The sequence below is a fragment of the Apis laboriosa genome, unplaced genomic scaffold, assembly GCF_014066325.1.
Source record: "Apis laboriosa isolate Shangri-la unplaced genomic scaffold, ASM1406632v1 scaffold11_cov152, whole genome shotgun sequence".
NCBI lineage: Eukaryota > Metazoa > Arthropoda > Insecta > Hymenoptera > Apidae > Apis > Apis laboriosa.
Window position 1 is genome coordinate 4,591,557 of NW_025221020.1, and position 24,098 is coordinate 4,615,654.

Below are 24,098 nucleotides of genomic sequence, written 5' to 3' on the forward strand. Positions count from 1 at the left end.
CATTTATTTGTTTTAATTACAATGTCCTTATATTTATATATATTACCCATACCGTACGTGATACCATAACGTACCCTTCGTGCAATAAAAAATAAAAAATATATATATAATATATTCTAATTCTATTTTACATGACATGTTATACCAATTCAAGTAAAAATATTACAATGAATACATATAACAACAAAATTGTATTTTTGTTTTCAAAAAATTATTGGTTACTATTCAACACAATTTTGTTTTTTCTTTTTTCAATGGCATTTATAATTACTTATTTATAATTTCTATTTTTTTTTTCATTTTTTATGTTTATTAAGTGCTTCTAATAATTTATCTGCATCTTCATCTGTTTTTACTCTTAATAAAACTGGTACTGGAGGTGGTGTAGAATCAGGTAAAGGTAAACAAACCAACATTATTGTATTTTTATTCATACGTTTTGTTGGTATACTTTCTGTTAATAAAGTATTGAGCAATAAATTCCCCAAAGAAGTTTCTGCACGTACTAATAATTGTGTTTTTTCATTTGGAGTTGGTTTTAAAAACAACATTCCAACACCTCTATCAGTAAAATTACCATCTTTTTTAACAAAAACTTTACATCTGCAAAAAAAATATAAAAATATAAATTTAAATTTTAATTTTAAATTAATTTTAAAATAATTTTTTTTTTTATATTAGAAAATATTTAATATAATACCTTTGTTCATATATAGCACCTTCTTCTATAACTGGTTTGAATTCTACTTTTGGTGGTTCCTCATCTTCATCATCCTTTCCTTCACTATCTTCAGGTTCTTGTGGCTTTACCACTTGAGCTCCAAATGTAAATGGTTTTGTACTATAAAATCATGATGTTATTAAAATATTTTCATTACATTAAACATTTGAAATAAATTACCTTCCAAAACTAAAACCAGTTGATGTATTATTAGTAGCAGAACTTTGACCAAAGCAGAAAGTTGTTGTATTTGTTGTAGCAAACGAACTAGCAATAGTAGTAGTGGTACTAGCAGTACTAGTAGTTACAGTAGTAGATTTTGAATCCAATTTTGTTTCTTGCTCATCTGATTTATCAGATGCAATAGATGGTTTACTTAAAAATGGATTCTTTTCAGAATTTGAACTTCCAAATATATTTTTGCTACCAGATTTTTGATCAATATTACCAAAAACAGATTTTTGTATGTCTGAACTTTGATCTGTATTACTAAAAATAGATTTACCCGTATCTGTAGTATGTTCTGATTTTCTAAATATAGATTTAGAGCTTGCACTAATATTGCCAAAAATTGATTTTTCAGGTTTCCATTCTGTTGAACTAAAAGGAGATTTTGAATTTGTTACTCCAAATGGAGAACTTTCAAGTTTTTTTTCTGTGTTTGTAGATTCTTTATTATCACTACTGTGTATAGATTGTGCTTGCGAAGATTTCTCAATTTCATTTCCATGTTTACTTTCTATTTCTTTAAGATACTTTTCATAATCTTTAAAAATTGGAGTCAAAATACAAAATGGATTTGCATCAACATGAGTTTTAATCCATTGTGCAACACTTTCATTTAATCCTTTTAATTTAGCAAAATAATCAGAAGATTTTTTTAATGTATTTTGATCTTCTTGATCAGAAATACTATTTTTACTACTACATGTAGGTGATGATACTTGTATTTCTGTATTCTCTTTTTTGTTTGTTCCATTTTCATTAGTTTTTGCAGTTTCATTATTTGAAGAAGACTTGTTTATATTTGTAATTGTCTTAGATGATGTATCATTAGTATTTATAGTATTATTATTAGCTAAAAAGCTAAATGGTGAAGCATTTGTTGAAGTTGTTGTTTTAAAACCTGTAAATGTACCAAATGCACTTCTGGTAGTGTCCTAAAAAATATTTTAAATAAATAACATAAAGTTATATATATATTGCAAGATAAGCAATATAGGGATGAAAATATTTACTTCTGTATTTTGTAAACGTCTTTTAGCTTTTTTAACAATACGTTTTTCCATTACATCATCAGGAGCTTTTTTAAATGTACCTGCTTCTTCAGGTTTTTCTTCATCATCCCAGTTATCATGGTTTAAATCTGTAGTTGCAGGCCTTTTACCAGCCATTTCTGTAAACATATTCTACAAATATACTCATTACTGTTTTTTCCTATATTTCTTCTTTTTTTTATGAAAACCGAAATAAAAAATTAAATATGAACTGTCTTGATTAATAAAATATTTAAATTAATATATATTTTTTAAATATTAAGATTATTCTTATATAAAGTTTATATATTTTATATAGCCACATATAATAATAAATTTAATAGCAATTGAAATAAGAAATGTAAAAGTTTATTAATAATATTATATTATATTAAATAATTATAATTTAATTTTAATTTTAAAAAAAATGAAATGTTTATTTTTAAATATATCGAAAACTTGCAATATAACCTCATAAACTGCTAAAGTAGAAAGTATCGATTTTTTAATGTAATTGAAAAATAAATAAAATTATATATTATAATATTTACCAAAATAAATTCAATTATATTAAAAACTTAATTAAAACAAATTTAATATACTTATATTAAAGTACGTACTTAATATACATAAGAATTTACACTTGAACGCTAAACACAATTTTCAGTTCTGCGCATGCGTTTTTTTTTCAACCATGATCGTACTATATATCCAACGAACAAACTAAATCTTAAAAGGTTAAACGACAAAATTATAATATTTTAAGTTCTATTTTACGTAACGTGTATATGATATAAACCTATTTCAAACTCTAAATACTACAGTAAGGTAATGGAATTGTTTTCGATATAATTCTGAACAAAATCATTATTATAAATTTGTAAATATTTCTATAATTTAAACATAATAATTTTGTATAATTATTCAACTTAAACTTATTAATTTTCTGTATTTATGAAAATAGATATAAAAGTATAATTAATTAATATAGATCACACAGAACAATTGAACAATTTATATATTTTTGCAATTTGTCTTGATGTTTATTAAGTTTGTATATAATTTCAAATTATACATAATTATGAATTAGTAAAAAAAGTTTGAAATTATATTTTCTAATGTTAGAAAGTTGCCATTATGTTATATTTTTTAATGTTTTTAATATTTTTTGCGTCTTGATCTTTTTTCATAAGATATAAAAATTCTCAAAGAAAGTTCTGGATTCTAGATAAAACAATAATAATTTAAATCGTTTAAACGATGATATTTAAGTGTAAAAATAATTTTTTATATCATAATTGAACTTTCATAAATCAAGAAAGAAATATATTATATTAAATATATGTATGTACTAAACTAGCCTATAAGATAAATATATGATGAAAGATCACGTGGTATATTGTCACGTGCAAACGATCAATTTAAATTTGATATTTTTCTATATATTCTTTATTTAATTTACATAATAAAATTTTTAATATCTTGATAATATTTTTATATAAAAAAAATTAATAATTTAATAAGTTTCTATTATAGTTTGCAAATGAAATAAATACTATATAATATATTTTTCTGGAATATTAGTAATTTTTTTCATTATAATATTAAATATATATTGAATATTATTATTACATTTATATTTATTTAAATTATTCTAACTATTAAAATCGTAAATTTTATAATTCTAGATATATAAATATTTTATAAATATAAATATATATTTTTTTTATATTATATATATATATATATATACACATTATAATAAATAGTACATTATAAATACTTTATATTATCTATAAATATGAAAATATCAATATAAAATGATTTATTTATTGTAATTTATATAAAGATTTAATTATTTCAAGTATAAATATGTAAAAATTAAATAAGCAAATTTTTTGATGCAATTATTAAATTAATTTCATGTTCATTAAAAATAGCCATATTTTGACTTATCTTTAAGTACGGAAACTAAAACATATCTTCGGATTTCAGAGAACGAGCGTGTCTATCATGAACAACGTTTCATTTCGTAATCGCAAATGTGGCGCCACTATCGCCGGCATTACCAACGTTCACTATCATAAAAGATCTACTTCAAGGAAATGTTTTCTTTGAACATCCTGTGTTTTCGTAAATTTGTAAGCATAGTTCATAGTGATCGACAATCATATGCAAACAATGCATATAATAAAATTGTAATATAGAGTGATAAGTTCTTTCACGTGGTACATATACCGGTTATAAGCTTGGCGCGAAAACTTTCTTTCAAGGAGCGCGTCGGATCCCTGGGCATACAATATAGCAAGAGGAACGAAGAAAGGAAGAAAGAGAAAGAGAGAAGGATCGAGGGTAAGGGCCAGGGGTGTCAGGGGATCTCGAGCAACTTGGCACGTCCGTGTACAGAGGCAACAGTGCTGGTGGCAGCACAGACGCTCGTTGATGAGCGAACAATTCACTTTGGTGCGCGGTTTCGCGACGTTGTTTCGTCTCATCAGTGTCGTGAAATAAGGGTGTACGTACGTAACGAAGCGATAAAATGTGTCTGTGACATTTTTACCTGTTCGCTTTTCTTAAGTTAAAACGATCAAGTGTCGTTGCGGTGGCTTGAAGAGTTAGTGGCTGGTGCGCGCCGTGCGTGCGGTTGATCAGAGCGTATACCGCTGCTCTCGTCGATTTGGTGGGAGAGTGAGAGTGAGAGGGAGGAGGGGTTTCCCGTCCTCCTCTTCTCTCGCTAAAATCGGCCGGATTTTTGAACAGGGAGGAAAAACGAATAATCACAATACAAAAATATGGAGATATCGAAGAGTTTGCAAGAAGAAATACTCACTGTGCAAACTAAACTGAAAAATGCCATACGCGATCATCAGGTGAGTCCCGCGACTATGCATGTATGTCGATAACGATTTAAAGATTGAGAGTACGAAGCCGAACGAACGAATGAGCGAATAACTTAACGAATGATTTTTACCTAACTACTTCTTATTTCTTTTAATACATTATTTCCTATCGATTAAGAAATAGAGATTGCACCTTTGATAAATAATCGACTCAAAAAGTAAAATAGTTTTTGAACAATTTTAATGTATTTTTTGAATATAATTCGTTATTTTTAAAAAACTTTTGCAAAGTAAAAGCAAATTAAACATATATTAAAGTTTTTATTAAACAAATTCTTTTTGTGACTCAGTTTCCTCGGCATTCCCACGCACAATGCGTGCACAAACGCATGTACGCATCCAGCATGTACGCGCGCGCGTGCATAAATGCACACCTATACTATATTTATGGAACATGTTATTTCAATATAAATTCTTCGAAGTTTCATAAAACGATCATTCTGATCAAAGATGTCCGGTTTATCGCGAGATGCGAACAGACCTAAGTTACTAATATGGCATACATCTCCTTTCGATCTATTTTATAAAAGTATCCCTTTCACTCGTATCGTTTGTAAACTGTGTGCACTCTTCGGTTACGTTGCGCGTTATCGAAAGTGAAAGAAGCGTAACAAGTTCCAAGAGAACTTTTGCTTGCTTTTAATCATGTTATAAGTTTTCACCGTGCAATGGTCATTTTTTTTTACGAATCGTATAAACTCGAAGGTGAACGAGTGTTCAGACCTTAACCTTTGTAGGTAGAGTGCTTCGACCGATGCGTCGCATGACTTTGAGAACCATTCTATCTCTCTCTTTCTCTTCTCTCCTCTCCCCCCTCTCTCTCTCTTTTATTCTCATTCTCTCACTCGCTCGTTCATTCAGTTACTCACTTGTTTAGTAAATCTTCCTCTCTTTTTTTCTTGTTTATCCTAACTTCTATAGTCCTATATTCTTTCTCGTGTTCTTTTTCTTTTTCTTACTTTTGCCTTTGTCTAGTTCACTCTTTTTTTTTCAATTATTGATATAAATCTTAATTTGATCATGTTGTATGTCCAATATTTTTGTTTCATTAAATATGACAACTTTCATTATATTTTATTACATTTATATAATTTCTTGTTATTTTTCTTTTTATTTTTTACAGTTTAATCTTAGATTTATTAACAAATTTATTTGCATTTGTTAATAAATAATGCATAAAATAAATTGAGAAACGGATTTAAATAAATACATTTTCAATTGTTGCCAATATAGTAATAGAATTAACTCTTATTTAAAATTTGCTTTAACGTTCTTTTTGCTATTATAGCATAAGTTGTATATTATAAATGACTAGAGTCAAGGTATTCTATCGACTCTGAATATATATGTCGAAGTGCTATAAACCAATATTATCGAATCGTATATAATGCGAACACTCGTTTTGTCTCTTTACTGTAAACTTTTATTAACAAGTTGTAACGCTAGGGGGATATGTGCGCAATGGGGAAAAGTTTGTTCGCGCACGATCGGTATTCTGCCCTGCTCTACCGACCTTGTCTGGTCTAACTGTTCGAAATCGAATTTTTTTGTCCAAGCAAGAGTATAGTGTATATTTAACCTATACTTTTCGAATATTGATTTCAATCAATATTGATCTCGTTGAAATTAATTCATTTTTTAATATAATCATACAAAATATTTTGAATATCTGATGAAGGGTTATTAATTATATTAAGGATAGAAATTTATTAATTTGATTGAATTACATCAATATTCGTATTTATGAACCGGCTAAAACTAACCTCGCTAATAGATATTTGAGTTACATGTTTTTCGTTGATTATTGAGAAACAGGTGCTTAATGATATTATTTCTTAAATTTCATGTCATTTTAAAAATATTTTTCAAATCATATATTATACAGAGTCAAACTGATATGTAAGTATTCTATACTTCATATGCGTTTATTTTAATATTGCATCGATATATTAATAAACATATATACAATATATTTATTTTTATTTTGAACGTGAATACTTCGGTGATCAATACGATTCTTGTTGAAGATCTTTTTTTCTCTTGTTTACTATTATTAGACATTGACTAAAAGTAGTTACTATGAAACGAAATTCTCTCAAAATTATTTTTCAATTGCTAAATAATGCTAGAAAAAGGAAAAGAAGCTTTTAGCCATGCAAAATTATTCATTTGATCATTTGTACACATTTTCTAATTTGATCGACACACAATATTACGATAATTGCGTCATTGCGCCGCAAAAGAGACGCCACAGACGCGTGTACAAAAGTATAGCGACAGAGGATGTTCTGAATTGAACATTTGAATCATCTTTGAAATTATAACTAATCTAAAAATTTTCTTTTTTAATTTCAGATTTGCGTGGGTAAATTGAAGGATGACCCAAATGTAAGTCGCTTATTTTTATTAATTCTATGAATTCCAATTTAGAACATAATTAGTACTTCAGAAAAATCGTAATATGTAATTTATATTATATACTCTTGTATCATATTTACCGAAAAATCAAATCACTGTTAATAATATTTTTACCTTTATTATAATTGATTTGTACTTAATGAATGTTAAGTAATTTGTGATTTGTTTGCTATTCGATATATTGATATTCTTTAAGATAAAGTTTTTCTATTAATTAAAAATCGAAAATATGATATAAGATTTTTTTATCCTTTCTAAATTACATTTTTTTTTTAAATTTTTTTAAATGAAATTAATTTACAAATATTATTATATTATTACGTATTTAAATTACTTGATCGATTTTTATTGATGACTATTTCTTATATCATAATTGTAATTTGTACAACGCGTGAATTCTTATAACAGCGAAGTTTATGACAAATTATGTTTGTATATATTTGTATTTAATCAAATTTATTTCATTTCATTTTTTAATTTTATTATTATGCATTATTAAGAGAACAATCTATATATATTTGTATACATACATTCTATAAATATAAAATATATCGTATATCTAATGAAAATCTCTCTCATTTTGCAGAATACAGATATCCTTGGTCAGATACAAAAGATTCACTTGCATATCGTATCTTTGGGAAGGTGCCAGGTAAGTTGAGGATCGATTTCCTCGAGCTTTAGTCTTTCGCGATGATCCAGAACAGGCTTGTTCGTAGACATTTCATATTTATGTCCGTCTGTTACATGCAAATAGAAACGATATCACATTAAACTATCCTATCGATAACGGATCGTCTAGGAAACGTTTTAAAATCATGACGACCAATGTCCTTGATTTCATATAAACGAAATACCCATTAATTCGATCGATAGAGAAATGTGCATCGCATAAGAGAAATGTTTTAAAAATAGTATAATAATTAGAATGAGTGTAACATCTATTTCAGTAATCTTATTTATCGGTGATGTAGATTATATATTTAATAAAATATATTAATAATTTTCAATCTACTATTTCAAATTTTATTAAAAATTAGGTTAATTTTATATAAGGATATATTGCTTTTTAACGATAAAATACTGTTGAAACGAAATAATTTTTAAGTTTGGGATTTATATAATTTAATGTTTTAATCGTAAATCAATTTTCCATCTGTCATGAATTCCCATATATTATGGAATCAAATATCTATGTATCAATTTTGTATGCTAGATTTGCAACTTTTTCATAGGATAATTGTTAGAATAATTAATACATAATTATAATTAAATGGTAAATTTATTGAGTGAGTTTATCAACCATCTTGCCAAACTTTGTTGATCGAAGATACAAGTCGAATAGTTAGACTTTTTCCTTGTTCATATACACGTTTCTTTTCTGGCCTTTCATAAAGTTATTTTACCATGTTACCACGTGACTGTTACATTATCATAAACTCGTATCGCATTTAGTAACAATATCGTATTTCCTAATTGAGAAACACATAAATCGAATATAGGAACTTTTGATAAAATTAAAATTATATTATAATAAAAGTTATATTTATCAAAATAAAAAATAAAAAATTGATTACTTGTAATTAATTATTAAAAAAAAACATGCACGAATACAAAAAATGTATTTTTTTTAATATATATTTGCAAAACAACATGCACGATATCGCGTTAAATTATAGAAATCACTAGCGGGTTTCTTTTTTGGATTCGTGAATCGACGCGAAGAATCGATAACGGGGCTAGTGTTGCCTGAAGATGGTCTGGTGGATGCGCTTTGCTATCGCCCAGCATCCTTTTCTAAACATTTTCACGGTAATCCCGTCGATATGAATGCGTCTCTTTCTTTTCCTTTTGTGTTTCTCCCAGAGTTCCTTTCTTCTTCTGGCTTTTCTGGTTATTTTTCTTCTTTTTTCCTGTTAGCAATAAATGACCGATCCAGGTAGATTGCTGTCGAAGCAAAGGAGATACATAAACGGATAGAAATGGATAAAGATAGAGTAACCGGGAGTAAAAGAGACGGACGTGTATAGTGATACACGTGGAGGGGGTGAGTAGGGGGCTGCACCGGGGAGTATGAGATCGAGAGAGATGTCGGACAGAGAATGTATAGGAAAGAGAGAGAGAACGAATGGAACTTGGGTGAAAAGGAAGCAGAGTAGGGGTCGGGCAGAGGCGGAGGGGCTCAATCAATAAAATGTCCCGCAGAAACATTTTCAGCTCTTTACGAAATCTCCACGTTTTTTTCCTTTCTTCTTTTTTTCTTTTTTCGCTCCTTTTTAATCTCCATCTTGGCATGTCGTCCGCTCCTGTTTTTCCACGCTCATTTCATCGAAATCGCTCTCTAATTATTGTTTATTGTATTTTAAATTAATTTTTATTTTTGAAAACTTCTGAAAGTTGCTCACTATCTCGCCAAGACGATGTATTATATATATGTTATATATGTCGAAGGAAAGCCATTAATGAATTTTAAAAAATTTATTTACTTATCTATAAAATTTTTTTTCGCTTACGAAATGGCGAAATTTTTGTTTTCTATGTTTTTTTTCTTTATTAAATATTAATTATCATGTATAAGAAATTTAAAATTTCAAGTCAATATGTCAAATATTTTATTATGCTTATATGCTTTTTTTTTAAATAATTTATATTGTTTTATCATAATTTAGAAGATAATATAAATGCATAAAAATTTTCTTGGTAGAATGTATATTTGAATGATTTTTTTATAACAAACTATTCATTGATTTTTCTTTTGCATTCATAACATGTTGCTTTTGATATTTAGAAGGAATATTTTCTTAATTCGTTGCGCTTGATAAGAGTATATTTACTCGCAACGTAACAGCAATATGCATTCATATTTAAACGATTTGCAACGCACAGTCTGCCAAGAAAGTTTTCTATGATCATCATTGACCGAAGTTCTCATACTCATAATTTCCTATCTCAATACGCAGAAGCAAGTTGTCCAGCGACTGCGCAAAGAAGTCGAAACATTTAAAGCGGAGAATGCAAACGGGGCAAAAGTTTCCATCGCATCGCTTCTTGGCTTGAATAACAATAATCATATTACAAATAACAATGAAAATAAACTTAAGACCGGCAATGATTTTTCTACGAAGAATTCGAAAGAGGACTACGAAGAGATTGTTAGAAATGGAGATGTTCCTTCACCTACCCGCAATCTCGCACCTACCAAGTGAGTCTTATTGTTAATTATTAGATTTCAAATGATTTTTTGGAGTTGATAATACAAATTTTTCTTGTGCGGAATTTAATGCAGAGCGTTTGTTTTAGGGAACGATCCAGTTCAGTGGAGACGATTTCCGGTGAGGATGATGTTATTGAGGTTTCTATGGACGAAAATTCCAATGAAAAATCCGAAAAAGAAGAATCAGAGGAATGTAAAATAGAGTCAACTGAAAAACTTAATTTCTTAAATGCTCTTGGTCTTATTACTACTACAACATGTGCCGAATTACAAAACAAAAGAGCTGAAAGAAAACGTCGTAGCACTGCAAATCCACAATTTGTTTATTCCAGTCTTGAAGTGCCAACGGTGAATACCAAAGAATTTTCTCTTTTTTAATCGAATTGGATTTTGATATTTGTATATGTTTCGATGCCTATGTTTTATATTTTAGAAACGAAAACGACACTCGTACCTGCAATCTGGAAATGTTCCGCAAACTCGTCAAACAACCGCGCGTATGAATGGTCCATCGCCACCTCCTGTAAAAGTTGTGCCACCAAAATCCATATCACCACCAACGACTAGGACTGTGATGAAATCTTTAATTCCGGTGCAAAAATCCACCACGCGACCGAATATACTTAGAAATGTTACGGAAAGTAAAGTTTTTCCTAATAAAAACAAGATTGAAAACGGACCCACTCAAATTCAGTTACCTGTATCTACTGTAAAGTCCGTTCAATCGATTGGCAACAAAGCAGTTCACATACCAGGTTTACCTTCCAGTCTGACTATCGAGAGGATCAGTAGTGATTCAGCAGTCTGCATAAGTTGTAGAAATCCAGGTATGTGATCAATCTTACTTCATATTTGTGCTTCTCTTTGTATTATAAATACTTATCAAAATTTGGTTCAACAGGTACACTAACAGTATGTGAAAATTGTGCATCAAATTATCACGTATCTTGCCATTCTGTATCTCCGGCGCCACCAAGAATATGTCCAAAATGTGCGTTAATAGAAGAAGAAGAAATTGACGACGGTGACGAAGGAGAGGAAGAAGGACGTCCATCGTTTAAAAAAGATGAGGAATTCGGTAAAGCGTCTTTGGTTTTTCGGAAGATTTCTACTTGTAGTATAAAGTTTATCGTGTGATTGACAAAAAAGTTCTTGTTTCCTGCAGACACTAGCTTTTATGAATGTTCGTGGCACGCTTATCTCATTTCGCGGCGGCACCGTCCGGGATCATTCGATGTGTAGTGATATACTCTTGATAACAAAAAAAATATATATATATATATATACATAAAAAATAAAATAAAAATAAAGCGGCACTTTTGATTATACTTGATAGATCAGAAGCGTACATTTTTATGTATGCGATAGAAAAGAGTTTCACGCGCAAAATATAATGAAAAAAAGTACTTATAGATAATGCAAACAAATTATATAAAAGAAGAGCAGGAAATTGTGTAACATGGGTCCACAATTTCTAGATTTAACGTGCAACGAGGTATCGCAGCGTTGCCGCAGACTTTATTGACCGTAAGCACACAGAGAGAATAAACGAGAGAGCAGCCTGCCGGAAGAAGTGTCGCGAGTGAAACCGGCTTCTCAAATACAGCAGAAGAATTTGCAATTAAGAAGAACTTTTTGGTCGATCGTCAGTAATAGGGCACAAAAAAGCAACGTGTATTGAACGCGAAATATCTTGCAGAGGAGAAAGAGAGAGAAAGATATGAGCTGCGCAAGCGAAACTCGGATCTGAGATTGCAGGTTTACGAGTTGGAAAAACGCTCACAACTACTCGGCCAGTCCCTTCAGGTTCGTCCTGTGGCCTGCGTAGAAAGAAATTCACAAATTTTTTTTCATTTGGAATGCTATTCAGTTAATGAAATTATACGCAAACATTTTCTATCTTTTGTTTTTTCATCAGTGAGAACCTGCAAGATCTCTACGTTTTTCTTGTTCATTTTGAATATTATTTTCGAAAGACGTGTCGATTTTTTTATAACAAAATTGATTTTTTGGTTCATAAAAAAATCGATTCACTTGACTTTATAATTATTTTCGTGTTATTACTGTAGAATTTGTCTGTACATATATACAGACATAAATTTGATCGTTTTCTTTTATATAAATTATTCGTACAATTTGTAAAATACATTGTTTATCTACAGTAATAATTTTGTTCGTTAATCCGTGAAAGTATGTAATGCACGATGCTTCCTTCACCTACAACTTAAACTTCAATGTTTTATAAAAAAAACTAGTTTCAATGTTTCGTCCTCTTAAATTTAAATTATGTATTGCTTATGTTATTCGTCTTAGTAAACCTAGTTAATTGTCGAATATAGAATCGTGTATGAAAAATGTTTAAAAAAAAATAGCGCGTGTAAATATTATAAGGAAAATATTTCAAGTTAAATTTTGTTCCAAGAGCATGTGCATTTTTATCTTGATATTATCAGATAGCAATCGATGTTAATTCTAAGTAATAATATTTTTTTCAGATTTTTTTTTATTACAATAATATATTATTGCTAATTATTTAATTTTTTTTTTGACAGCTACAGCAACGCACACGCCAGGAATTATTAGGAAAGCAAGAGAAGACGCAGAGATCTATAAAGCGGCTTGTGGACTTCATAAAACTGATGCAACTCAGAAAAAGCGGGGATTCTCCACATCCCTCGGCATCAGTCAGCTTCCCTCCTCAACCTTCCTCATCCCAATCTCCTCCAATAGCGTCAACCAGTCGGACGTTGGGCCTACCACAATCAATAGCGACCATCGAGAAAATTCCGTGCCCTACTCCTCCATTGTCCTCAACCAGTTGCCCCGATCGAGTATCGCCTATGTCGACAGAGCAGAGCCTCAAGTGTCCTATGCCTATCAGTTACCAGTCACCAGTGTTCAATCAGAAAAGCATCAGTCATACCTTATCGTTAAAAAAATCACAGAACCAGCTAGAAGAACAAATCAGTCTTCCGAAGACCAAAATCATACCACAATGCTCAATTATAAACTGCCAACCACATCAGGCTACAACTCTTGCATTCAGACCGAAATCTCTGTCTCCGACTCCTCTATGCTCATCGGAAAACAATTGTCTGACGCCGTCGGTCGTAACCGTAAAAAGCAAAACCGTGCAGTACCCGCCCTCAATCGTATCATCGACACAGAGAACCTCTCCATCACGGCCAAATATCAATTGGAACGATCAACTTTCAATGGAAGAAAATCCAGATCCAGGCAGCCAAGAAATAAATTCGGTATCAATCAACTGCGATCTGCCAGAGCAACAGAAATCCTACTGCCTTCCTACGATAGTACAGAACCCGATAAGCAATTACAAATTACAAAGTCAACCGAGCCAGATGAAGCAACCCTGTTCAGTAGTCGTCCAAAATATAGGCCAAGAACCGGTGGTCTTCTCCACTCATTGTTCTCAGGCCATAACAAGTCCTATATCCTCACCGATAATTCTCGAGAACCACGAGACATCAGCGCAACTAACAAAGATTTCTCAGTCGGTCGGCAACAGTTGTATCATCAAAGCTACCAGCTGGAATCAGGTGAACGAAATGAACCTACGGTCCAATTACAGCGTGGTGCCCTCACAAAATTCTTCGAGCACGTGAAATTGGAAGAAGCGCATATACCAGCGCCATCTAGAGCAAAGCTAGTATACAAAAGCGGTACTACTTCCGAAAGGAATGAACTTGAAGTTACGGAAATTACGGATGAAGATACAAATAGTAGTGAATATGTCACTAAAACATCCTTGTCATCTGGCAATTTCGAAGATGATTTCGTTGATCGAGAAGTTAAACAAAATAATTGGCTCTCGAGCAAGATTGTGATGAAAAAAGGACAAAAAAACGACAATGTTATCAAAAATGTTGAATCAGTTGATTCCGCTACGAATTCGACAAAATCGAACGATTATGTTACTTATGAACGTAAACATGGCAATACATATGTGAGAGTCGAATGTGAACCTGACGAAGATGAAGACGCATTGACTGATACGTTTCAAGCCGATGTGACTTATACGAGACGCATCGGATCTCTCACAGAAATTGTACCAGAGAATCGAAAGGATCGACAAGATTCAGCTTCTCTGTGTAACGCACAAAACAATTTCTTGGAGCTTCGTAACGAGGTCTCAGTTCCTGATGATAAGGCTGATTCCGAGAGACAAGACTTATCTAGTGGCAGACGTTCGACCAGCAGCAGCAGCAATAGCAGCACAAGCGACAGCGATACTCCGGAACAAGCAATGAACGACACTATTAAGTACTCACGACGACGATTATCTGGAAACGAATACAAGGAACGTCTGGGCATTAATGCTGTATCTCCGGAGAGTATGCAAGTGCTCGAGCAATTTGAATCAGCTATGCTGGAAACAGGTTGTAGCAATGCTGCCACTTGCTAGAGTTAGATTAGAATGCGATATTAATTCGCTGATTATGCTCATTGCTGAAATTTTTTCCTTTCGTCGATGAAGTTGATCATTTCTTAAATACTAAGTTTTTTTGTGTGACATACGTTAAGTTTGAAGAAAACAAAATAGTAATAGTTTCGCGATAAATTCGAATCCGTACACATTTAGGACGGATTAGATTATTCGTAATCATTACTAAGGTTCATAGGCAGTCACTATTTTCTATACTGCCTCGAGAAATATTGCAATCGTTCTCGTATCAATGTTCCCACGATAGCGATGATAAGTAATAATAATCATTACGATACTTTAAGAGAATGATTGCCTCATAATGATTATTTTATTAATTTTGTTAGCCATTCGTTTATTTATTGATTGTTGTTCATTAGATTTTTCTCGATCTTTTCTTAGTATTTAACGATTGCGCGAGGACCAAGTTTGAATTTCTTCCAATTTAATGATAATTTGATGACACAAATTAATCGAAATTGTGAATTATTTGTGTAACATTACACAAATTTATATATTCAGATTGTTAGTTCAGGAATATGATGAAAATTGATGAATAATTATGCATACTAAAATTATGTAAACATTTTATTGAGTTTTAAAATGCTTTAAACTTTATTTCTTTGATATTTTCTCGATGAATAGGAAACACGCACATATCTGACAGATACTGAGCGATTTGTGAAAGGCTTAAAGCCTATGTATGTAAGTCGAGTCATATTACCATACTGCCTTAATAGTAATTTAAAAATGATACTTTTTACGATAATTTCTTATGGATAAGCTCGAGAAACGTGTACATCTCAATAGACTGATTTGAATGTCGCCATATTGAAATTAAGAAGAATGAAGAGGAAGAAAAGATAATCAAAAAGCGTTACCGTAATCGGATACATACATAGATGTAAGGTTGCGTGTACGTTAGGTAGATAAAACGTTATTGAAGTAATTATTATCTTAATTTTATGATTCAGATTTCTTATAAAATGAAGATAAAATGAACCGATTTTTTTCTTTTTTTTTTTCTTTTCTTTTTTTCTTTTTTTTTCTTTTTTTTTTTTTTTTTTTTTTTTTTTTTTTTTTTTTTTTTTTTTTTTTTTTTTTTTTTTTTTTTTAAATATTTTATATTCAAGTAAATGTCTCGACGGAACAGAACAAAATGTTTATTTACTATTATTTTAAATGTATATTTGTTACATTCAAAAGCATTTTCTTTGATAAATTAATATAGCAGTATTTACTATATTTCACTTTATGCTATTAGGCAGATGTCTTTCAGAAATTACATTGTGTCGAACATAACGATTTATATAACGATGAATTAATTACATTATCGTCGAGATAACTTGTCCAATTGAAAATTGGACGTTAAGCAATCGAGTTCGTTCATCTATTTATTCCGTTTTTGTTTTCCTCTTGTGGCAATTACCGCCAGCTTGTCCAATACATTTAAGTAGTGTAAAACAACAAAAATAGAAATTGTTATGCAATGTAGGCAACGAGATTAAAATCGAAATTCGTATTTTTATGAATAAAGTGAAACTGAAATATAAATTCTAGAATGTAAAAGTTTATTTATACGCGATGATTTATTCAAAATTTTTCAATCTGAATTTTTAAAAGATAGAATGTATTAAAAATTAGTATGTGAGAATAGCTTCTATAAGAGTGAATTTTTATCAACATAATATTTTGTACGGCGTAATAACTTTTATTTCGTATATTGACGGACAACGGTGAAGCAGAAGGGGAACTCCCAACTCGGACAAACACTCGGCTAATGATATGTAAATATGGCGGAGCTAATCAAGCGGCTGTGCCAACAGGATGCAAGAAGAGATCGGTAGTGCCGTGCGAGCGTTCGATAGCCAATGCATTTACGCTGGCCTGCACACACGTATCGTGACGCAGTAACTCGCGTACATATTTAATGGTCGCACGTTAATTGCGCTCTGTTTGCCCATTCCCCATTCTACGCTTCATCCCCATACCTACAATCATTCTCGTCACCCTTCCTCTATCTACGCTTCTTCTTTGTTAGTTTCTGTCAGAGTTTAATTTTAACTAATTTATCTCGGACGCTCAATCGTTTATCATCGAAATCATAAAACACGAATCACGATAGTTAATAGATTTTCTTCAATAGTTTATAATTTGATTTTTTAATTATCATATAATTTATAATAGAAACAGCGATAATGTTTTCCTTATATTACTATTCTATATTTAAAACATGAATAGTTTACCTAAGCGATAAGCAGCGGAAATGACGATTCAAAGATAAAGTCACTTGGAAGGCAGTTACCGCTCGAATGTTGAACTTTTAGTTCGGTATTCGAACGCTAGATGGACAAACGTCGGTGTCATTTTTCTACGTGAAATTCAAATCGAGGTGGAGTTCACGCTTCTCGTGCGGGTCAGACGGTATTCGCTTCCTACGATCGATCAAATTGTAACTTCGTAATAGAATGTGTGCAGTGAAATATAACCACTTCCAGAATCATCGATTAGAGACCTACTGCGGGCAAAGCTATTGTATCGCAATGGAAACCAATCTTGGCTGAGAATAACAAAGGTACATATTTCGAGTCACTGTTCTTTCAAACGTTTCTCACTGAATTTTCCCGCTTTCATATTACGTTTCGTCATATTTGTAAAATTAAAATCTTTAATAACATAATAATGACATGAAATAAGATGTAATCGGATAGTCTTTATCAACATGATTTCAATTCGAAATGCAAATTGTCCATTGAAAAGTTATTTTCTAGCACGACAATTATGTATCGCGATAATATAACCATAAAATATGAATTTCATAGAATGCGAAAAAATGGAAAAATATGCGATTGAAAATTAATTTTTGTTATCTCATGTAGCAACTATCGAGAAGAATAATGTTAACCTTATTTTCGAATCTATTATATAGATTTCAAATGAAAACTATATAATTAATTTAAACAAATTATATCTTGGGATAAAAAGGGATTATCGTAAATTAAAAAATTTATATTTTAAATGTTTCCAACGACGAGATATATTTTTATTAATATTTTCTTTAAATAATACGGCATTATAGATCGTTGAACTCGCGCGATGAAATCGATATTACGGTTAATTTTCGGATAGTCTGAAAAAAGAAAAAAAGTATTGTAAATCTCCTCGCGTCGAGATTTACTTGTATTTATCGCGTTCCATTACTGTCGATAGACGATTTGGTCGCCATCAGCAACGTCGCCACTGCCACCCAGCATCGCCAGTCCCAATTAAAAGCCCCTCATCGTCGCTCCGAAATTGATATCGGGAAACAAAAACGCCAATTCCAGGCGTCTACTTTGTGTGTTACGTGTTCGCGTATATCTGTTCAATACGTATATATATTCGATGATCAGTTCCGTGTATACGTGTCACACGTTCTTGCTCCTCGCACACGTACACTCATACTCGCCGGTCTTGGAAGTGTTAATTGACCGCTGCCGGTCATTACACGGTTGATCGCAATTAAACACCGCAATTTCGCGAACGGACGTTGGACTTTGTGCCGAATTAAAATTACAGGGTTGGCAAAGTAACGCTTACCGTTCGCGAGTTTCATGGATCGCAGATTCGATACGTTCTATTCTGACGATCGAATCGTTCTTCCTTCTCCCGCGAATCTTTTCACCATCACGAACGTTCAATATCTCGCGTCATCCACGTTCTGTCGTCTACGTTCGCAATAATTGTCGAGTGGCGATCGAATTTCGGGCATTAACGCTCGTCGTTAATCATTACAGACCGCTATCGCGGCGGGAGGTGGCGTCCCCCCTCCCCCCTCCTCTCCCCCTCCCCCCGCCCCTCGATCCCTTGGTTTTCAGCGATCCAGCAGAGGTCGCGGTCGCGCTACCATAGGTAATGTATTCGGGATTCTAGTCGTGTCGCGACGTTATTATTCCGTCGCGATGTGTAAAACTAGTTGACGCTTCGTAAACCTCGATTTCACGCCTCGTCGACCTCTAATTAATGCAGTAGGAAATTGTTATTCCGTTACGTGCACTCTACGTTCTATGCATTATTTCGGATAGCTGATCGTAACGGCCGCTCGTGTCCACTATACTCTTCACCGTCCATTTACCTTCCGTGTGGCATTAATTGTTCTTTCGGTTACATATGCGTCCCTTCTTTTTTCGATTGATCGCCACGACACAACGATTCTCGATGAAATTTTTATCATGCACTCTGCGCATCCGTACAATTTTCCTCAATTATAAAACAAGATCAGAATTTGCGCGATAATTTTATTCGTCGAAAACGTAATTTAAACCTTCTCCTTCATCAAAATTCGAAAGGTCGCGAGTGATCGATTCGCACGATTGTAAACACATCTGCCTCTTAAACTTTTTGCGCGATGTTGACGGTCCAGATGAACGTGCAAGAAAGATAGAAACTTTATGACGACGAAACTTTCCATCTTATGATAGTCAATATTGCTAGCGAACTAAGTGTAACAATTTATCGCAACTCGTAATAATAAATACTGTACAGATTATAAGAACAGTAACGATTCACGAGAAATAGGCAGCGTATAAGAGATCGTGTAAACAATAACACGCGATATGCGATCTCCTTAATATCAGTCGATAGGTTCCTTTCAATTTCGTGGCAGAAACTTAGCGAAAATTTCCTCGTTTCGCTCATTATATGGCGGCGTGCGCATGGTTCGGCATGTGAATACACGTAGATAGAGCGTAACAGGCGAGCAGGTAGTCAGTCAGGATGGGCCGGCGCTCCTACCGCGTATACGTGGATGTAATGCATGCTAAACATGTCAGGTAATTAACGTGAGCATTACACGTATGCTGGTTCACCCCTTCTGCCTCTCCCCCTTCTCAGTTTCGTACACTAATTATAGCCAGCTATAATGCCAACCGACCAATCGAACAGAGTTTGAAGTTCGTGACCGTGGCGTGATCGTGAAAATGGACGAGCTCGCGAACAATCGTGAATCTTGGCCCGGCGCAACGCTTTCTTCTCTCCGTTCCATCATCTTCGATCGTTCGATCGATCGATACCAAGAAAGAACGTTTATTTATTCGCCGCTCATTTTTCCCTCGACCTCGAGTTACTTTGCCGAGCACTAACGAGACCGAGACAGGGAAAAGTATTGGGTTCGTTAGAAAGCTACGACGGGATTGTGAAATTTTTCCCGATAGCCCCGAAATGTGGGCTCCTTTAATGGCTTTGGTTGGATTTAATGTTAATAACAGTTTGTTAAAACGAATCCGGCAACGTTGTCTCGTAGAAGCCCGCATCGGTCCGCGAGAATTTCGCCCGAAAGACGTAGACAGAGAGAGAGAGAGAGAGAGAGAGAAGGGGTGCGCACATCGTGTATGAGGGTACAAAGAAATTCTAATCGAGATACAACCGTTGGTCCTGCGGCAAATTACACATACGGGTCCTATTACGCGTCAGAGCGACGTAAATTTTCAATCGGGAATCTTACCGACATATGTATTCAAAGATTTCGTTTCAACCGTACCACGTGTTATAATAAGACGTTTGAACTAGCATATATTTCATAAGTCAGTTTGAATCGGTTATCGGTGTACGAGATTCTAGAACAAAGAGCTCGCTTCCGATCTCGGAAAAATTCTTGGTTTTGGGAAAATAAATGTTTATCCGAGTGGCGGTGATAGAAGGGAAAGAAAGAGAAAGAAAGGCGTCGACGCATCTTTTACAGTCCTTTAACGATGATATATTACTTTCGAGGCTTTCCAATGGCCGCAATCCTGGCCACATTACTGTCACTTAGGGGATGAAACCGCGAATCTGTCTCCAAGGATTCTAACTCGCTCCTTTCGAAAGTCGTGAAAAGTAAATTAGCATTAGGAAATTCTATCCTCGGGAAATATCGTGATACGAAAATAATAGAGTATCGAAACACATTTATATCGAAATTTCTCACGCAAAGTTAATATCCTGTTTTTTTAAACAGTTATTAACGTTAAATAATAAACTTTATTTACCGATAAAAAGATAATTAATATATCACTCCAAATTTAAATAAACTCCAATTTTACCATTCGTTTGTACGTGCCACGTGAAATTATATATACACGGTAGAACGAATCAATTCTGGTTGAAGCGTAAACGTGATGCAACAAACAGTCGAAACGATTATTCATGATTAATGGAAGCGCGAAGAGCGGACGACGAAGAAGATTCGAAAAGGCGATGGAATCGAGAAGGCGAGTGTCGAAAGGAGGAACAGTTGCAAGAATTGGGAAGGGAAAGAGAGAGCGAGAGAGAGGAGAGACCTTTAGCCTGGTCCTTGTCGCGATCCTACTTGGGGCGAGTACGGTCGTCGCGACGCGATGCGTCCACAGGGCCGACGAACGGTTAGTTAAGGAACACGGGAAAGCACTTCTGAATCACTCTCGACGACGCGCGTCCCTTCGCCCGTGCTACTTCGGATACCACGATACGGATACACTTTTCCACCAGATATCACTCCGTGCATATATCAATTTTCCACTCACGTCACTGGCCTTCGCGCGAACGTACGGCTAAAGTGGAATTTGCAGGCCGAGATACGATATACGATATACGATATACGCGACGATGATTCCATCGGTCAGATGTAAAATGAATCGATCCTTTGGCGTGTATCGTAGGTTTTATTATTCACAGATCGGTTAATCGATACAAAACGAATGTTCAAGAATAATTTATATGAAAGATTCGTCGCGAATCTTATGTCCTCTTCACGAGCACGAGATATACAGCGGGAAGGACAATTACGCGAATGAATTTCTGATTCACGTTACAAGCTCGTTCGACAGAGGGAATGGGGAACTTTGCTTTTAAGAAAGCCGTCGAGGCGACCGCGATAAGCGTGTCGTTGGTAACTCGAGAAATAAATCGCCGGGAACAATTCTCGCCGGGAACGTTGCGCTCTCCATCCACCCGGATGGCTTACTTTTTCCCATTTTCTTACTTCCGCCGGGTCCTCTCTCGTCTTCTCTCCCCTCCCCCTCTTCTCTTCTTCGCGATATAGCGCGAACGGCGCGCGCGAATATTCGAACTCGGAAGCGATGCATCATAATCAGGCGGTCAACTTACTTAGCCCGGAGTGCTGCGTGCTTAAGTTAATTAGCTAATTACTAATTTTAATCGGATGACGTATGCGCATCTCGAGGGATACAAGCAAACCCTCTTAGCAGGGGGGAAACTGAACTCTAATCATCCTTCTCTTTCCCTCTCCCTTATCCTTCCCTCGCCCTTTCTTCTCTTCTCGTCTCTCGCTCGCTTCATCTTCGATACTCCCGCTACTTCCCCTTCAAAATCCTCTCTCGTTGATACGTAGACGCTGCGAGTGCTACGCCTCAATGCGAAGCCGGTTTAATTTGGTCTAAGTAACTTCGTTAAAACTATCCGTTTATTTTTCATTTATTTTTCGACCATATTGCCTCCTGCAATTTTATAATTCTTATCGTCGCGCACGAAGATGCACAGATCGCGACGTCGCGACCGCGTTTATTTCGAAACCGTGAATAGTTTTTTTTAATATCCGAGGTTGAGCCGGATCCTCAAAAGGTCCTCGTCGAGCTTTGGCTGCTTCACAAACAAGGTTATTCCTCGTTAATGACGCAAAGCGATGTAAAAAATCCGCGGAATAAATGGTATTTAAGGCGATTCGAAATGTCGCGGGGAACACGTTAAACCGGTAAGCGTGGTACTTGTTAGTTCGAACTCGACACGATTTAAACCCGTTCGTTTCCCGGCTCGCACGCCGGCAATTTTTATTTTTCTCAAACTTCCTTTTTTAAAATCCGACGTCAAAATTCTTCTTTCTCTTTTTCTTTTTTTGTAAGCAAATGGAAATTCATCGGTTAATCTCGTTTGCGACATCGACGTGTTTCGCGCGAACGTTTATAATTAACCGACCCGCGTAAATATTCGATTAATCGTATTTCAGGGAAGAGCGAATTAGCAAGCAGATGCCAATCGAGGAATGAATTAACGAAACAGAAGACGAGACAAAGTCAATTATTATCGATTTATTTATTCGTACGGGATCTTATTTCCGTATCCGTGGCGTGAGAGTTTACAATTCGATACAAGAATTTATGATTTTTGAGCGAGGGGACGAAAAATCGATTCTTCAACTTGTCAATTAAACCGTTTGGATCATTGACTAATTTTTCCATCTCGAATTCAATATTTTAAAATTTCATCCTCGGATCATGCGTACCGATCGTTCCGTGTCACGAAACGAACGTTCGAATAACCGATATCCGATATTTTGTACAACATCATCTGGCATTTGCAATTTTTTAAAAAGGGAACGAGAGAACCTTCCGTTATCAAGGATCAAAGCATCGATGATCAATTTTGGATCGTCGATCGCTTCCGTCGATACCCGAAGTCGCCCCGTTAATTGGCGTGATTTTCGTTCTCGATGCTCTTATTAGGATCGTCAGCTTCGTCGATGGATCAGAACGCGGAACGGGGGAAAACGATACACGCTCATTGTTCGATAGAACGAGCTCTCATCTTCGAGGCCAGCTTAATTAGAATGCGTATCTAAACGAATTGAAACAAGACTGGAACGACATCGGAGCATATCATAAACGCGTCCAATAATATATCATCGTGCTTGGACGAAGGAAGAAGAAGCACGGACGGGAGTCGATGTCTCGAGCGCATGTACGCAGCATGGTAAAAAAAGAAAGATGAAAGGAGGATGAAAGGGAAAAAAAGGAATACGTGTACCGTCGGAGAGGGAAGAAAGAGAGAAGAGGGAGAAGGAAGAGAGAGAGAGAGAGAGAGAGAGAGAAGGGCAAAGCGGCGTATATCTACGCGCGCGCATGCGACTTAAGTGCACGCGCTTAATTAGCTCGCTGTATCCCTCCCTGCATAAAATTACTAAACGCGTTATAAACCAGATATCATTATATTTCGACGTAATAAGATCAAACTTTAATTAGATTCCCCGTAAGAGTGCTCGTACACTCGCGCTCGGATACTTCCCCTCCTCGCAAACACACACCTTTGTCGATTATGGATCGTGCAATCTCTTACACACGGTGCGGAGTGTAACGTGTATAATATCGAACGCCAAGATTGGCCATCGGAGAGAGTCGGTCAAAAACAATTATTAATA

At 34.1% G+C, this 24,098-nt stretch overlaps 3 protein-coding genes across 5 annotated transcripts in view; 2 read left to right on the forward strand and 1 right to left on the reverse strand.

The window, feature by feature from the left end:
* Positions 1 to 209: 209 nt before the first annotated feature.
* LOC122718596 (nuclear pore complex protein Nup50) lies at positions 210 to 2,688 on the reverse strand. Of its 3 annotated transcripts, none has more exons than XM_043943776.1 (5): positions 2,598 to 2,688; positions 1,960 to 2,117; positions 902 to 1,881; positions 701 to 841; positions 210 to 603 (listed from the first exon to the last, which is right to left on the reverse strand). In XM_043943776.1, exons 2-5 carry the CDS (start codon positions 2,113 to 2,115, stop codon positions 297 to 299), a joined length of 1,584 nt encoding a protein of 527 aa, XP_043799711.1. In that variant the 5' UTR covers positions 2,116 to 2,117; positions 2,598 to 2,688; the 3' UTR covers positions 210 to 296. The 3 variants fall into 3 exon arrangements, with proteins under 3 accessions (XP_043799711.1, XP_043799701.1, XP_043799720.1); XM_043943766.1 differs by having other exon boundaries at positions 1,960 to 2,130; positions 2,598 to 2,682; XM_043943785.1 differs by having other exon boundaries at positions 2,529 to 2,649.
* Positions 2,689 to 4,381: 1,693 nt separating this feature from the next.
* LOC122717576 lies at positions 4,382 to 15,902 on the forward strand. Its single transcript, XM_043941795.1, has 8 exons — positions 4,382 to 4,847; positions 7,233 to 7,265; positions 7,882 to 7,947; positions 10,256 to 10,497; positions 10,596 to 10,857; positions 10,943 to 11,336; positions 11,411 to 11,587; positions 13,062 to 15,902. Exons 1-8 carry the CDS (start codon positions 4,770 to 4,772, stop codon positions 14,933 to 14,935), a joined length of 3,126 nt encoding a protein of 1,041 aa, XP_043797730.1. The 5' UTR covers positions 4,382 to 4,769; the 3' UTR covers positions 14,936 to 15,902.
* Positions 15,903 to 17,320: 1,418 nt separating this feature from the next.
* The window catches only part of LOC122716891 (LIM domain only protein 3-like), a 77,239-nt gene continuing 70,461 nt past the window's right edge, over positions 17,321 to 24,098 (forward strand). The window contains exon 1 of the mRNA XM_043940393.1: positions 17,321 to 17,528. The gene's annotated coding sequence lies outside the window, so the exon portion shown is untranslated. The remainder of the gene's footprint in view (positions 17,529 to 24,098) is intronic.

What these genes read in the sequence shown, in the direction of transcription:
- LOC122718596 (XM_043943766.1), bottom strand. Translation starts at nt 2,127, where the DNA reads ATGTTTACAGAAATGGCTGGTAAAAGGCCTGCAACTACAGATTTAAAC. An exon ending in ACTGGTTTTAGTTTTGGAAG is followed by an intron (nt 842 to 901) that starts GTAATTTATTTC and finishes ATGATTTTATAG; the next exon opens with TACAAAACCATTTACATTTG. An exon ending in GGTGCTATATATGAACAAAG is followed by an intron (nt 604 to 700) that starts GTATTATATTAA and finishes TTTTTTTTGCAG; the next exon opens with ATGTAAAGTTTTTGTTAAAA.
- LOC122717576 (XM_043941795.1), top strand. Translation starts at nt 4,770, where the DNA reads ATGGAGATATCGAAGAGTTTGCAAGAAGAAATACTCACTGTGCAAACT. An exon ending in TATCTTTGGGAAGGTGCCAG is followed by an intron (nt 7,948 to 10,255) that starts GTAAGTTGAGGA and finishes CTCAATACGCAG; the next exon opens with AAGCAAGTTGTCCAGCGACT. An exon ending in CGCAATCTCGCACCTACCAA is followed by an intron (nt 10,498 to 10,595) that starts GTGAGTCTTATT and finishes CGTTTGTTTTAG; the next exon opens with GGAACGATCCAGTTCAGTGG.